Below are 16,292 nucleotides of genomic sequence, written 5' to 3'. Positions count from 1 at the left end.
AGCGCCGCCAGTTCCGTCAGAATCGAGCATCGGCCTCGCTCGGCTCTTCCTCCTTATCAATCGAAGCTTTTTCCGCGGCAGCCGACTAAATATTCGGAATATTACGCTGTTCTCATCCGCTTCTCGTTCTGTTATTGTTCTATATTTAAACATGAAACTTTACCCCTCGGCAGCCAGTGCAACAATTATTATATACATAAAAGACGCGCTCATACGTAATGGCCGTTCTCGCGGACAAACACCAGAGATATTCAATAAGGTGCATGACACATCCAAGCTTTGCTCTCTCCCCTGGTGAAAACAGAGACAGAGATAGAGAACGGAACGGAACGGGCCGCGCTATCTTGGACATTCACATCGGTTCAGAGGTCAATCAATTGGAAATGAGAGATGGCGAGAAAAAGGTTGGCGAAGAAGGCGAGAGTGTGGTCGCGAGCGTTGGAAACCGGCCGTTAATGGTCAGCTGCGTTATAATTGAAACCGGCAGTCTTTATTGTCGCAATTATTCTCGCACGGGTAATGGACCTTTTTACGTACGAGACGCACGAGAGAAATTTGTCGGTACACGGCAGGCACGCTGATCGACGATCCTTCCCCTATCGCCCGATGAAATTCGTGCGAGGTCACGGAAAGTATCTCGGGAAACGCGTGCAATTAGAATCACACCGATGGTTCGTCGTTTCCGTGAAAATGGGTTTGTTCGCAGATGCAACACATAAGTAGTAAACTTCTCTTGCCTATTTTCTAAGATCACCCACCACAGGGTTATTCGAGCCATATTATCGTTTTCTATATTTCTTCGTCGTTGGATCCGAAGTACAGGATATCTTCTCATTCTCTGGTTATTATATCAAGGACTAGCGATGTCGCGTAATGTACAAAGCAAGATTGAATTTTAGGATGTCGAAGCTTAAGCGACTCGAATAAGTAATTACGAACGAGAATGAATAATTTACGTTACGTGGTAACGGGATCGAAGCCAGAGAGATTCTATGGCTCGAGCAAGAAGATCAAAAATAATAAAGTAACGTTGGAAGTTTCGTCTTCCAGACACTCGAGTTACATAACTTGTCAAGTATACGTAAATTTGTCTGATCATAACTAGACAGAGTTATAGAAATGTTGGAAACGCTTCGTTAAAATAGCTGGATTTATGTGTGAACTGTTGGTGGACCTTAATTGGGTTAAATTTGAGTAATCTGCGGGACGCACGCGGAACTTTAAACTGGTTGCTTGAGTTAATATCAAGAAATTAACCTTTCCGCTGCAGAAGCCTCTGCCAAGAAGCAATCATGCGGCATGAATGTACTTACGAGGTATACGTGCGTTGGTAATTTTGTTTCAGACCATCATCTTGTGATCGCTTTGTCGGAACTTCTTTGCAGAGGAAAGATTTACCTACGATTAGTAAAGATCTATTAAAAATCTTCATTCCCCCGTTATCTCGTAAATGATAGCATAAATTAGAAGTTGGATTGTTAAATAATATCGTACAACGTACATGATATGTTCGTAAAAAGTATCCGTAAGTCTGCAAATACTTTCATAAGCCACTATAACTTTTATGTATCTTATCTCTATTTTTTAAATAAATAGATCGTTTATTTCGTGAGCGGTGCAGGTCCATTCGTGACTCTGAAAAAACACATTGGTCTAGTTAATTTAAACAAAAAATATTATGTGAACGTAATGTAAATGATAAAAGTATATTCGCATAATGAATTTACACTTACTTAAACGTATAGAGAAATGGACGAACTACGTAGACCTCGACAGGATTTTTCAATCGACAGAAACGCGAACACCTCGATATTTCGAAACAAAGGGAAACACCATTTCCGAAATAAACGACCCATAATGCCTCTTGAGAAATTTTATTTCGGAGTAAGCGTTACTTCCACGCCGCGTTTCTACCGAATCGTGTTTCGCCAAGGCTGTTTAATATTTCCACGAAGCAGTATCTATCATAGGACCACCCAGTGACGAGGCATTATTTTGCTAACACTCTCTTGTTCGTCACAGCATTGATTTACGAGCTTGTAAATTCCGACTTCACGACCGCTTTGAAAACAGTTGCGACGCGACGCCTCTATAAAGTTTATTTCCGGTTCTTTTATGAGAGAATCGCTGCGATGCATAATTAACTGAAATCGCGTGCGTCCTCTATCGTTCCAGAAATTACGTTTCTTACGAAATTATCGATCCGTCGGTCGTCCTACTAATAATTCATCGATCGGAGCAGGGTAATACGATCGAGCGATCAATTAATCTGTCGATCGAGTCCTTGTATTCACAAAAACATTTTTGTGAATGACTACGTTATCTGATTTATGGTTTGTAGCTCGGTTGCAAGTGAGGAAACGTAGATGCCAATGACTCGAGATATTCACCCAAAGGTCAGTTTACAATATTTTTAGACCACCATGGGGTTTGGTGAAAAACAAGAAACAAACATCAGGCTGAAATACAACGGGGGTCACGAAATACGAGTGACCCCAGAAATTATGTGCGCATAATTGGATCCCTTTAGGCCCGAACATACATCCGTATGGCTAGATAACAGTATCCTACTAAAGCAGGAAAACCATAAAGTTACTAAAAGTATCGATCAAAGTCGGTCTATCTGGAAAATAAATAACTTGTTTTCTATTGAAATCGATGTTACCGGAATGTAACTTTGTCTAAAAATAAGTTTCAGATATCTGTCTTTTCCTTCTTTTCTTTCAATTTTTTTTTTTTTTTTTCGTTACCATCTTTTTGTACAATATGTATTATCGAGATCTTTCCTTTACAAAAGTTTATTAATAAATTACAATTTTGCAAAATACACGGATATTTCTCGCGCCCTTTCCCACGCTTTCCACGTTATCGATCAGCCGATATTACCAATTTACTCGCATCGTTTGAGCAGATTTTAATCTTCACCTTCGTTTTGTTAACCTATTACGTATAAAGTAGCTAATAATTCTACTGCGCACGAATTTTCGAACGTCCTAGCCTGTCGATACTACGAATAATCGACTCTTTAAATACTTTTACGATCTCCGTGACATACACTGCCACCAAATATTATCTCGTAGCTTCTATGTACATTTTCACGATATAATCGTAATCGAGTCTTATTGCGGAGTTAATGAGAGCTCAAAATATTTCGTTATAACAGGCATAAGATAGTGTAGAAGAAAGTTTCTGTACCTACCCTCGATATTGGCCACGATCTGGCAGAAAAATTGGCACCTGTTCTACGACTCGTAAACGCAATCTCATCGTCGATTGTCAGCTTCGTGCAGCAATCTCTTTCAGCCTGGTAGCCTTCGCAGACTTCTTCGCAGCCCTTAAATACGAATATAATATAATTTATTTATAAAGCAAAACGACAGCTACGCGAATCGGTAAACAAAGAAATACTCACGGGATTGGCAATCTGAGTAACGAGTTGGCTCGTCTCCTCCTGGTGAACCGATTAAACGGCGAACGGGCTAACAAATCTGGTCAACAAATTTTCACGATTCAAAACAGTTAAAAAAAAATTTAACCTTTTCATAATCTTCAACCCCCTAGAACCTCCGAGTATCGTTAACTTCTGGCCTCGTGTAGGCTATTCTAAAACGTCTGCCATAATCGAAAACAGTGAGGAAAGACTGACCTCTTTGTAATCTCCAATCTTTACTTCCCTTCGGATCGATCAATCGTACAAAATATCGCGTTATCTTATCCCGGATATAAGAATACATCTCCTAAGGGGAAACGAAAGAACGAAGGGTCACGGGTCACGTTCGAAGGGTCGATTCCCTAGGGAGCGGCGTTCTCCGTGTTTGAATCAGCCGGTGAAACTGGCGGGCACATTTTTTCGACGGTGATGGCGCCGCCGTGGCAACGATAACCGATAAGGGACACGAGTTACACGCACGATAACCCCGTGGTAACTCGCGCATGAGGTCACGCCGGGGAGCGGCACGCTTTCCTCCTACACGGCCGACTTCGTGGCGTTTATATTTAGATTATCAATGGCCGGCCAGGGTATACCAGGAAACACGGACACGCTTAGAAGAAATCGACCAGGGATTCCTGGAAATCGGAATCCGGATTCGTGATTACGGATACGTATATTTTCGTACGATGCCCGAAAACTGCTGGCCGCCTAACTCGCCTAAATCATTTCGCTGACTAGTGACATCGGGGCCGCCAGTGAAGATTCAGGCGCGTTCACGTCGTTCAGGCGAATCGATTCGCAGTGACAGATCTGTACTTGCCTTTGATGTTGTTTATTTGTCCTCGACCAGAGCTATGCGTTCCGAGTAATTGTATGATATATTATTCAGCCACGGTGTACGCGAACAGAGAGGAACCGAAGCAAACAATCGTGTTTAGTTAATAGACAATGAAATTTAAACTTCGATACAACTTGAATGGATGATTACGCTGATTGCGTCGTGTGTATGTTAAAGTGTTTGTTCGATGCTTACACTTTGAATGTTTAAAGCTGTACGATGTTTAGCGGGATATCTACTGCGTGAATGCTCCAAGATGTACAGTGTGCGATGTCTGAGGACGTTCAGTGCCAAAGATTGTCCAGTGTTTGGATGTTACACGAGTCCGTGTTTGCTCGATGCGATTCGAATGGCGAAGTTTGTAATTAACGAAGATGGCTAAAAGTAGGAAACTCGAACATACGTTTCATGCGTTAACGTACATCGAAATATTTAGGCAGTCGATCGGCTATTCTATTTAAGCCTTTGTCGTCCAATGTCTCTACAACGGCGGCAATTATTCGTTCGAGTATTTACAGTCTGCTTCGACTAGTTGATAGTGCTACCAGAATAATACACCGACCGCAAGGGGTTAACAATCCTCGATATTTAACGATAGATAGCTCTAATTGTACGTTCAACGCGATTTATTCGTGTTACATACTAATTTTCTACTAAATGTACATTTCCAGCGTGTATCTTGAAACTTCTAGCTAGTACGTTGCAACTTCGTACACTGTCGAATTAGCTTCGAAGCTGATATAATCGCGGTAAGTCGTATCTTGTCGCAGTTCTAATAAAATTTGAACATGTCTTATGCAGGGTGTCCGATAACGTGCGATACAACCGGGTGGAGGATGACTTTGCGCGAAAGACTAAGTCGAACACGTAGAATACATCTCTTTTCGTGTAACGCTTCGTTTCTGAGGAAATCGAGTTTAAAACTGTCTCGAGTATACTTGAACTTGGCTAAATCTGCACTGAATACGATCAACGATAGTTTAAACTGCGCGTGAAAATAAGTCAAAAATGTAGAATACAATTTCTTCGTAAGATGCCTTGTTTCCGAGGAAAATAAATTTGAAAGCGTATCGTGCGTGTGCGTTGGATCAGTTCTTAACCAAATTCTATTTTCTTGAAGACGAGGCCCTGAATCGTTTACTCGCTGTTCGTACCGTTTATTCGTACCAAATCGATACGTAGCCGAGTTTGGGTATACTCGACAAATCTTCAAACTCGATTTTCTCAGAAACGAAGCGTCGTATGAAAAAATTGTAAAGTATATTTTCGATTTACTTGCTCGAGTAGGACAAAGACTCGGCGTTCAGACTGTCGATATTTCCAGATATTCGACATTCTCGTCAATATCGACGACAAATATCGATAGTCTGAACGTGCCTTCGCGGTTTTCTATGGCAAATGCTGAAATTGTTTTAGCATGGTAAATGTTTCGACTGTTTTAAACGGTAACTATTGGAATTACCGCACGAAACCACGGTGGGAAATCGAAACGCCAGTGACTCACTGATTCTGTACGCTTGTTCTAACATTGGCGCGGGACGGCGCAACGAGAGCGATAAAAGGCCAGCCGCCCCGCGTCTCTTACATAAAAGTAATAACAACTGTTGGACGCGTGCCGGTCTCTTGGACCAGTAGCCAGGTCGTAGTAGAGAATCGTGCGGCTGAGGCGGGTGCAGCCGCCGCGATGTCCGGTTTTATTCCATCCAGGAGGAGGGCCGCGAATTGCGAAACCAGCTGTTCGAACGTTTGACCCAGCGACACTGATATCGCGTATCTTGATTAAGCCAGTATGTAACGACCTTTGCATTCCCCGATATCCTGCCACCACGTGAACGCACTGACCGAGAAAGTTTGAAAATGGAATTCACGTGCGTCCCTCGAAACTTCCTGGACCATTTAATGTCCCTGAATCGATTTGTGACAGTTTCGATGATCGAGCACGAGGAAATCGATGCGAGAGGGACAAGTAAATTAGCGAGTTACACAGGCTGTCTCGGTGATCACGATCCCCCGATCGACAAGAAAGTGATTCCATGAAAAAAATAAACGGAAGATGTGAAATGAAAGGTTTTTTACGCGGTGCTTCGTCGTCGATAAAATTCAATTTGAAAATTTACTTAGTACGTGTGAACGAAGCTAATTACTGACCAGGTAGAAGCAGGCAATACTCGGTAGATTATTCTACGTGCGAAAACGAGTGAAAACCGTGGAATACAATTTGTTCGTTTAAGCATGTTCCGTTCAAGCGCACACTGACGTTTCAGCTTTCTCAATACGAGATTCGTAGCAACGTATTGGATAATAATCTTGAAGCGGAGTCCGAACCGCGTGCTCGCACGGAATCGTACGATCCCTGTATAACCGTATTACCCAAATAATTGGTTATCGAACGAATTCGGTATTCCAGATTTGATAAACTTTCTATTTTGGATGTTGTCCGTGTCCCGGACTCGCTACGAGCAAAAATAAAAGTAATAAATTAGAAACTAACTTCTGGGAATAGCAGACATCGGATAAATCAATGCGATTCGTTCCTTTACGAAACAAATTGCTTATCAGCGTCTGTAAAAAACAAGACAGTGTATTATAATTGGCAATTAAATAAATCAAAGAATCTACACAGATATAGCGATTTAAGAAGCGGTAAGATAATATGAGAAAAAAGAATAAAATAAAATAAAATGTAGAATGCAGAACGTAATATAAAAATAATTGGCAATTACGAAAGAGAGAGAAATCGGTTAACGGAAGAGCTGATGAAGGTAAATAGAAAGCAAGATCAAACACAGAGAGAGAGAGAGAGAGAGAGGGAATTGCGATCAAATTAAAACGAATATCGTTCGTTTACCAGTTTGCGGATCGATCGGAGGAAAAGGTAGCAGGAAGAATGCGTGCATAAACACGTCTATTAAATATCAGCGGGAAAAAGAGAGGCTTCATAATCGATGAGACACCCCAGAGGGAATTCAGTGACAGTTAAGTCATGGAGAGATTCAGTCCGCCAGCAACGTCGTTGAGGAAGAGAATTAGCCCTCCGATAGCTTGGAATCTTGGCCTCACTAGCAGGGATCCGAGAATTGTCAAAGTAATCCTACTGGGACATCAGGGCGTTGGTAAAACCGGTAAGAATCCAATTTAAGAATTATAATATTTCAAATATCTCAGGATACTTTACAGGCAGTCGACTTTAATATTCCAGTTGTCGGATCTTCAAATTCCCAAATCTTTTATTTTCCAAAATCTTTAAACATCTTCGAATTTCCAAATAATCTAAATTATCGAACTGTCGACTTTTCGAATTTTCGAATTGCCAGACATCCGAATTTTTAAATTTCCGAATTTTTAGATTTCTGATTTCTCGAGTTTCCAAATTTTCAAACGTTCGAGGCCTCCACGTGAGATCGATATTACGCGATGATTCTATCTTTGGCAAACACTAACATATTGACGATCGATAGCCCTGGCAGTGCGATTCGCGACGAAACGGTATATAGGGGAGTACGATTGTTCTATCGAGAGGGTTTACAAAGTGGACAGTTTCCTGGATGCGGCGTGGGAGATAACTGATCCCCCAGGATATCTACCACCTCCGTCCGAGCTGAAATTACGGTGGGCAGATGCTATCGTTCTCGTTTACTCGGTGTCGGATCGTGTCAGCTTCGACGAAACATCTCGTCTTCGGTAAGAAAATTTATTAATCGCTCCGATTCGAACAACACTGATTGGAATAACAGTGTTTAGTCTATGTAACGTTTCTATTGATAAAGAAGCGTAATGAATTAATAATCAAAGAAGGGGAATATAATTTGTCAAGTGACGCGCGAATATACTGATGAACATAATTAGCTATTTTTAAATCGTTGATCGTTACATTACACGGGATACGTCACGAAAAATATCTTTTCTACAAAATTCTCACGGAATTTTTGAAAGATAATGCTCGTGGTAAATTTCTCTACAACCTTTCTTCTACGATAAATATTCGTTTGATATTATATTCTATTAAATATTCGCAATCAACGTTCGTGCCGAATTAAAAAAGCGTTTTTACCACAAATTCGCATAGAATCGCATCTCACTGTTTACATTATGCGTCATAAATATATCTTTAAATATCTACAATTCTGTCTGATAAAAATTTACAATTATTATTTCTTACCCGATATTTATTTCAGATTTCTAGTATCGCACGCGAGGAAAACTAGAAAGGTTCCACCGATAGTAATCCTGATAGCGAATAAAGCAGATCTAACGTACACTCCTGGTGAAAGGGTAGTTTCTACGGCAGAAGGGCGTCAAAGGGCGGAAGAGATCGAGGCCCACGCGTTTCATGAAATTTCCGTCAGAGAATCTGTCGAACAGGTAACGTTAATACCAAAATTTGTATTTTCTTTCCATGAAAATAATTATTCGTATACCGAGCACCCTTCGTCTTGGCCTTTACCTTCCATAATTAGATGCGTATTAATAATAGATCCATTGCCAATGCTGCGTCGATGCGCTTTAACCTGACCTCGAAAAAGACATGGTACTACGTCGATGACATTTTCCATGTTAGAAATGTTGCGAACCAACTTGTAGCGACATTATTTTTATCAAAAATACTGCTTTGTATCTGCTAAATCTTTAACCATGCAAATTACAAAGTGTAACATTACGCGATATCGACTCTGCGAGTCGATAATACAACAACGATGCAAAAATAAATGAAAAGCGATGTAAAATAAAATTGTCGTATTTGAACGCGTGTTGGGGGAAAAAATTTGAAAATTGTGTAAATGCACGTTTAGAAAAGTCAGTAGTCGTTGACACGGCATTGCGCGGTGCGGCGTTGCGTCTATTACGATAAAACCACGAGCTTTTGACGTAACACTGACATTGACTCTTTTGCCGTACCTTTAACCTTAGATGGCAAGGACTGAAGCACAGGCCATCCGACCTGTAAATTACTATCTATGCTATTCGTAAGGTAAACAATTACGAGATAACAAATTCATTGCACAAATGCCACTTCGTTTCGTAACGATCTTTCCTCCGAGCGATATACCATCGCTCGTATTAGAAGCTCGCATATATTTTTAAAATTCTATTTAACTAACCCTGGAAAATAAATTCATAAACTTCGATTTATCGGCTAGTATTACAAAAGAAGCAACGTGTTGCCTTCATGTTCGATTATGTCATATTCAAATTGTCCTGTAATCGTAAAATGAAATTAGTGGACGAGGAGGTCGACGAAAATATGTACTTATCGTGTTTTTCTCCTGTAATCTTCGTTCGATCAAATGGTCCGATAAATTCCAAATCTACGATATAATCTGATATACATATCTGTTATACGAATTCATTCGGAACATCCTCAAAAATTCCTTTTCTTCCTCGAACGATGGAGGGTCACGATCGTGCACTTGCTTCATTTTCTAAAATTTGGTAGAGAGCCAGCCAGACACAACACCACGTCATCCGACACGAAAGCTTCGGCAGACAAGCGTTTGATATCTCGACGAGTTAAATATTCGTGGAGTCTCGTACGCGACGATATGACATTGAGATCGTTGACGTAACGTTACACGTCATCGATCGCGAAAGAAAGCCCCCGTCGATCGGAAATCTCAGCTGGAGTTCTGCTATTACTCGTCTATTTCAATGGCGAAAGAACGCAGGGAGAAAGAGAAAGAGAGAACCAAGCGGTTGGCGAATCGATCGCTTTGTCGCGATCGATCCCGCGGTCGAGCCTAATCGCGAGCCTCGTTATTTTTCTAAAACGATTGTTTACTTCTCCGGGAAACCGGTCATGGCGTTTACGCGTGATCGCAGAGTGGTAAACAAAATCTGTATCGTGGAGCGGGCGGAACGCGGGCGATACGGCGGCCATCTCGAAACGATCGTTCCAGCGTTATCGGTATCGTAAACGTGCCTATCGTAATTAAAGATTTGTTTCACAATTAATTATGTGTACTAGGTGGAAACGATATATGGCGCGGTCGTGGTATCGAGGACCGAGCTTCGAATTTACTCTGATACGTTTCAAGGCTGGGAACACGCCTGAAATCGTTTCAGCCCCGAAGAAGCGAAACGTAACGTTCGAGAAACGTCGGAACGAAACGCAACGCGCTATTAAAAATCGAACGAGACTCGAAGAACCACGAATACGTCGTATAACGATCACGATGACGGTATAGAGTCTAAAATATATTACGTATGCTGTACGAAACATCTCGAAATTTCGTTAACGCTCTAACGAGACTATCGCGTTATTCTGTAACGAATATATTTTATTTATTTATTTATTTTATTTTATTTAATTCTGGCCTTTCGGCACTCTGAATGGTTTCCATGGTTCTTCCGCTTTGCCACAGTGCGTCGTCTCAACGCCATACAACAATAATATTCTTCCCTTACGCTATGACACTTAGTATAATAAATATAGAAACAGACCAAAATTATGTTACGATCCAATGGACGATACCATATGTTCTCCTTTGAAAGAATTTCAGGTGGATGTACGAGCAAGAAAAGGTAAAAAGAAGGGGGATATATAACTTGTTCTACACGTGTCGCAACTGTTACGCACAAGCACAAATGAAAAAGTGGCATGAGCGATAATGAGACTGGTTTTAAACGTACTTTATGAGAGAAAAATATATATCAAATATAATCGTCATAGCGGTTGAGCAGATAATCCCGCGAGGTTACGTAACGATAGCAGCGGACTGACTCGATTATTTTTATTCGACAGGTCATGGCCGTTTTCACCGACATCTCCAAGCTGTTGACGGAATTGCCGGGAAATTCTGGCCAGCAAACAAATTCCTTCAGGGTGAGAGCCTCCACTGACGGCACCTTGGACGCTCTTCGACGCCCCTCGCCTGTTCCGCTCAAACGAAGATTCAGCATCTCCGTTCGAGGAACCCTTCATTAAGCGAACACAAGCTTACAGCTTAAAACTACGCGCTTTCTGATAAAGCTCCTATTCTAATCCTTCGAGTTTTGAGAAATATCGACTGTGCGTTGTCAATTTGTAGTATCGTGATCGTTTATTGTATTGTAAAGGCGTATTTTGTTCATTTTTAGAAATATTTTGGGAATCTTTTCGCTTTGAGAAATATTTTTAGAATCTTTTCACACGTTGCGATATATTTTTAGATCTTAAACTTTTAAACTATATTTTTAGATTATCAGATAACATATTCGTGGTCCTAGTCTGTGCTGAGTGAACTGCAATATGCGCTATTGAAACATGATCAAAAGCCAAAGAACCACAAATATGTCAGTGAGAGATATTTTTGGACTGCTTTATCTTTGGGTTTAACGCGATTTATTAAACATGCACTATCGGCCAATATGGAGTTTCGAATCGTTACATGTTTCATAGAAATAAAAAGTTTAAAGAGAAATCTGCTGATTAAGCGGTAAATAAACGATCGATAAGTTCTGTGTAGTACCTCAAATATTTCTCTTACGTGTGATATTAATGTATTTAAATTATTGCTGGTATTTGTCGAGTATATATTTAACTGTAAATTATATTGATGTTAAGAAATTCGATGAAATAAAATTTGCACGATAATTATTTCGTAAAAATAAGTATGAATTATAGATTATTCAAATTACGATTAAGTTATATTTATTAACATATACATATCCCACAATGTATATTTAATTGTAAAGATTATTGTATAATTTCTCAAATTCAATCAATAAATAGATTTTCTAAAGCAAATTCCAATGTCGTATCTTTCATCTTTAACTTTGTCCACCTCTCACTCTCCTTGTGATTTTCGCCAGTTAGAATACGTAAAACGTCAAAAATTCAGAAAAATTTCATGATCATTGAGGATATGAATAAACGAACGTAAAAAATAAATAAACAAGGCAATGCATGTAAACACTAAAAAATCCAGAGAATTTGAGGTGATTTTTTAGAACTTTCGAAAATTGCAACCTCGAAAAATTCCTGGAATATGAGACGTCTCCTATCTATCTCCTATGATTCCGTCTCCTATGACTTTCCTATCTCCCACGAATTTCTCGAACTAATTTGATCACGACCAGAGCTATTTTTCGAGTTTCGAGCTTCAGAACTTCGCTTTAAAGTTCCTCCACTTTGGTTCTCGTTAATTAACAGACGACACGATGCGATGACCAGTCCTCGAAACAACTGTCCTGAAAACTCCCATTTTAAGCCAGTTTGTTGAAGAGATCAATTGTTTTTCACGCAATCTAGAAGATGTAAAAACCCTGCAAAGCTCTTTTGGGGTCCTCATAGCGTTCCGGGGCCCAACGCTTACAGTGACATTAGCGTCAAGGTAAATTCGCCCCTGAATTCATCCGTGTCTTATCGCCATCGTGAGAGCCTTCGGATTCTCGTCCTGGATCGCTGCTCTACAACGGGCTATTGTGTTTGAGGCACTTTTCCCAACTAGTAATACAAATTTTAATAACACTTTATTTTGAGCAAATGGAAAATAAGCAAAAGTAAGATAAAAAATATCACCTCTTAATCTAGCTGCACGTTGCACTCCGAGATTTAATTCTTTTAAATTCGCCGTGAGTTCTCTATAACTCTTCATTCTGATTTCATGTTCCCTGATCAGATCGACATTAACATTTTTCAACTGTACGAGCCTCTTTCTCATTTCATCGATATTCTCGAGAATTCTTGCATCCTCCAAGCGAATTATAATATTCTTCAGTAAAACTGTTTCATTAGCTGCCTCTGCTTGCAGTCTGGTATCAATCTCCTTTAACTCTGCAACAAATAAACAAATTATCCTCCGATATTCTCTGAAAGCCATAAAATATATCTTTTCTTATCGTTGGACTGCGGATTTCTACGCATTTATGGGAAACTTGAAGATACGAAAATCCACAAAAAGAGGACAACCATTACCTAAGCCTATGTTCCATCTTTTTAATTATATTTATGAAAATACGAATTTGTATCAATATATTCGCAATCTAATTATTACTTTGAGTCACCTTTGACGTGTTCCAAGGCGTCCAACATCTTCTTCTCTTCAGCCGGAAATGAAACTTCGGAAGAAAGCTCTCTAAGGCCCAAGTACAAGGCTAACGACTGAATAATGTCGCCAGCAAATGTAGAATCTTCTGTTTGAACGGTTACTTTTCCCGTTGCGTCTGACATGAAACAATGAATCTTGTTGTCTCTCATGCCACGAAGCCACATTTCAATACCTCCGTTGTTTGGTTTGTCTTCCTGAATTTCGAACTCTTCCGGAAGGATGAGACTCTGATTCAACCAAAGAGCGATTCTTTGAGGTCTCTCCGCAAACTGATTAACCAAAAATAGATATACTGTATAGCAGCGGTGATAGTTATTCGAAGGATGCGTAGAAAAGTTAGAAAAATAAGCAGATGAAAATAAATGTGAATTTCCAACAAATTAAAACTAATACCTCAGCTGTGACGCTATTTTTCGCAAAGTCCTCCGCTATTTGCGCAGGCCGCTCGATGATCTGGTACATGCAAAATCTCGGCAATTGGCGCGTCATTTCGAACACCTTAAATGGAGTAAAGAAGTCAGGATAGAAATTGAACAAACTTGTTTTATATATCGAAATAAAATTTCCAATAAAACCTCGTTCGTCGGAATTTGTCGGGCAATAAACAGTTTATACGTGTAATATAATAGGATCTCATCAACTATCTTTTGTTCGCATAATAGGAGCTCACGTTTGGGTAAATGAATTCAACCAGCAAAAGTTCAGTTAACCGGGCACTAAAATTTCGTTCGGATAAATGAAATTCTGCTGTACTAGAATACTATGCGGTAAAATGTTTTGTAAATGCCCCTTGCTTTATACGGTACCTGTAACAAATCTGCAGCAGCTGGACCAACGCATACTTTAACGTGCATATCGACAGGGGCATTCTTCGGAGGACGAAGCTCTATTTCCAGCTCCCCTCTAGGTCTGCTGGGATGGACAACGAGAGTTTCGCCTTCGAACACTCCTTCGGTGAAAACTATCGCGCAATACATCTTGGGCAGAGTAAATGTACGACAGTATTAAAATTTATTTCGTCTAAAAATGATGAATGTATGTATCTTTTACGTTTGATGCTACAAATATGAGAAATTTTATAAAGATAAAGAAATCATTGTTTTCTACATCGACCGTTCCGAATTCTTCGTTATTTTATTGTACCGTGAAAGCGTTAAACAACACTTCAAAAAGACAGAAATTAGTTTCATGCAAGAACCGATCGACTTACAAAAAGTCCAGGTCCAGACGCGAGGGCAACACGAGCCGCACCATTGCAGGTCATCAAGCTCACTGCCAATTTCGTTCCATGGAACATATTCGGAACAGACGCGGCCCTCTGCCTAAGCTCCATTTGGAGGATCTGCCTTTTCGCCAATAAATCGCGCATCGCCTCGCCAGGTTCTGGAGTATCCATCGCGGAACCGGAACCATAGCCGCGCACTAAAATATAATTCGAAAAATCTTCCTGTCAATCTTTTTAGTCTATCACTGTATGCGTATATGGTATACACATTCTATTCTACCTTCGCCAATAGAAGACACTACGACTAAATCAGATTTGCCGATTCTCCTGTAATCAGCTTCCACGATTCCAGCTATTCCGGCGGATAATTGAATTTTAAAAATTACTTCGCCGTTATTGGATGACCTTGCGTCTACCTTTCCATTATTCCAACCAGTTATGACTTCCGGTGCACCGTCTCCGTTCAAATCAAAGCTCCTCGTGACCACCACCCGATGCTTCGACTGAAAAATTTATGAAAACGAACGTTCCTACGACCTACATTCAATCATCGTATATTGATTTCTTTCTTGGTACTTGTATTCTGTAATTTAGAGTGACCTTGACACGCCATAGTCTTTGAGTCGTTTCATAGACACCAAGAGTCCCATTTCCTACTGAATAAACGAATCTTCTATTAGGTAGGCCGGTTAGAGTGGTAATCGAAGCTGTTTCTTTAGCTTCCCAGAGTAAACTGTCCTTCTTGTACACCTTTATTTCGAAATCTCTGGTCCCAATGACTAACTAAATATTGTTTGTATTTATTAGAGAAGGATTTTTATTAGACTTATTTCCTATTACAATTTACCTCGTTCTCGTCATCCCCATCGAAGTCAAAAACAGCTAATGAAGTTACAATACCTCCTAGTACTGTCCAAAATATCTCTGTGCCTTGTGAGTCTAAAACTGTTATCGAACTATTGCCACCAACGATTGCAACTTGATTTGGAAGCCAACTTAATTTACCAACGATTATACATCTTGCACCATCAGACATCTAATAAAAACAATATAATTTACTTGAGTTTTAGTATGATAAGTGATCTTCGGATTTTTATGCAAATTTACATATATCCAAGCAACCTAAGAAACCTAAGTACAGATCATCCATTAAATATTATAACAAGTAATATACTTCGTATATTTTATGTATTTTTGCGTATTATATACACTTTATGCACCTTTAAATTTCAAGTGAATGCATAAGTATCTGTAGTCTAATAATTGCGGTACCTCTTTGTAAAAAGCATCAGAGTTGTCTTCTATGTGATAGGCCAAAATATGAGATGCAGTTCCAATTAGAAGAATATCTCTCTCGTCATCACTAAGTCGGCCAGTGCATAATGCTGTAATCTAATAATATACATATATATATATTGATTAATTTGTAGTAAAAGTTAGTTTTTATTAGTATCTTTATAATTATTTAATTAATTATACCTCGGTTCCTATCTGAAGTTCCGCGAGTTCTCCGCTCCAAGATACTTTTCTGTCGGATTGTTCGTGGTCTTGGCCGGTTATTTGTGGTTGCCTATGAGGGCTGTGTACCAAAATATTTCCACCATAAGTTGCAGCCGCTAGGCAAGCATGAGAACCATCGAATTTACCGGAAGTTACAAGGCCAGGCTCCACGTGTTTTTGAATATTTAGAGAAAACGCTGCCATTTTAAGATCAGCTTGAGTGGCTACACATATTCTAATGCATAATGGTAACAGTTTGTGGCCTTGTTC

At 39.8% G+C, this 16,292-nt stretch overlaps 2 protein-coding genes and 1 long non-coding RNA gene across 4 annotated transcripts in view; 1 reads left to right on the top strand and 2 right to left on the bottom strand.

Annotated features, from left to right (window-relative positions):
* LOC143303489 (uncharacterized) overlaps positions 1-10,997 on the bottom strand; it is a 25,585-nt gene extending 14,588 nt beyond the window's left edge. Inside the window, exons 1-6 of the long non-coding RNA XR_013059869.1 lie at positions 8,716-10,997; positions 8,431-8,622; positions 3,413-3,488; positions 3,200-3,334; positions 1,502-1,635; positions 1,314-1,398 (exon numbers count right to left, since the gene is read on the bottom strand). This is a non-coding gene — a long non-coding RNA (uncharacterized LOC143303489). The remainder of the gene's footprint in view (positions 1-1,313; positions 1,399-1,501; positions 1,636-3,199; positions 3,335-3,412; positions 3,489-8,430; positions 8,623-8,715) is intronic.
* On the top strand, positions 5,537-11,994 carry LOC117164652 (ras-related and estrogen-regulated growth inhibitor). Of its 2 annotated transcripts, XM_033347868.2 has the most exons (5): positions 5,537-7,033; positions 7,123-7,393; positions 7,730-7,952; positions 8,447-8,633; positions 11,011-11,994. In XM_033347868.2, exons 2-5 carry the CDS (start codon positions 7,255-7,257, stop codon positions 11,191-11,193), a joined length of 732 nt encoding a protein of 243 aa, XP_033203759.1. In that variant the 5' UTR covers positions 5,537-7,033; positions 7,123-7,254; the 3' UTR covers positions 11,194-11,994. The 2 variants fall into 2 exon arrangements, with proteins under 2 accessions (XP_033203759.1, XP_033203754.1); XM_033347863.2 differs by having other exon boundaries at positions 5,537-7,393.
* On the bottom strand, positions 11,807-16,270 carry LOC117164634 (BBSome complex member BBS2). The gene is made up of 11 exons (XM_033347793.2): positions 16,002-16,270; positions 15,795-15,914; positions 15,370-15,558; positions 15,123-15,305; positions 14,803-15,025; positions 14,508-14,719; positions 14,104-14,274; positions 13,691-13,795; positions 13,254-13,566; positions 12,769-13,023; positions 11,807-12,693 (listed from the first exon to the last, which is right to left on the bottom strand). Exons 1-11 carry the CDS (start codon positions 16,224-16,226, stop codon positions 12,599-12,601), a joined length of 2,091 nt encoding a protein of 696 aa, XP_033203684.2. The 5' UTR covers positions 16,227-16,270; the 3' UTR covers positions 11,807-12,598.
* Between the last annotated feature and the right edge of the window lie 22 nt (positions 16,271-16,292).

This window comes from Bombus vancouverensis, chromosome 13 (assembly GCF_051014615.1).
Source record: "Bombus vancouverensis nearcticus chromosome 13, iyBomVanc1_principal, whole genome shotgun sequence".
Classification (NCBI taxonomy): Eukaryota; Metazoa; Arthropoda; class Insecta; order Hymenoptera; family Apidae; genus Bombus; species Bombus vancouverensis.
This window is presented reverse-complemented; position numbering and strand designations above follow the sequence as displayed.

Coding starts and splice junctions, on each gene's coding strand:
- LOC117164634 (XM_033347793.2), bottom strand. CDS start 16,226: ATGGCAGCGTTTTCTCTAAATATTCAAAAACACGTGGAGCCTGGCCTT. Junction 14,720..14,802: donor AGTGTCTTCTATTGGCGAAG/GTAGAATAGAAT, acceptor ATTATATTTTAG/TGCGCGGCTATGGTTCCGGT. Junction 14,275..14,507: donor CGTCTGGACCTGGACTTTTT/GTAAGTCGATCG, acceptor ACTCTGCCCAAG/ATGTATTGCGCGATAGTTTT.
- LOC117164652 (XM_033347868.2), top strand. CDS start 7,255: ATGGAGAGATTCAGTCCGCCAGCAACGTCGTTGAGGAAGAGAATTAGC. Junction 7,394..7,729: donor TCAGGGCGTTGGTAAAACCG/GTAAGAATCCAA, acceptor GACGATCGATAG/CCCTGGCAGTGCGATTCGCG. Junction 7,953..8,446: donor GACGAAACATCTCGTCTTCG/GTAAGAAAATTT, acceptor TATTTATTTCAG/ATTTCTAGTATCGCACGCGA.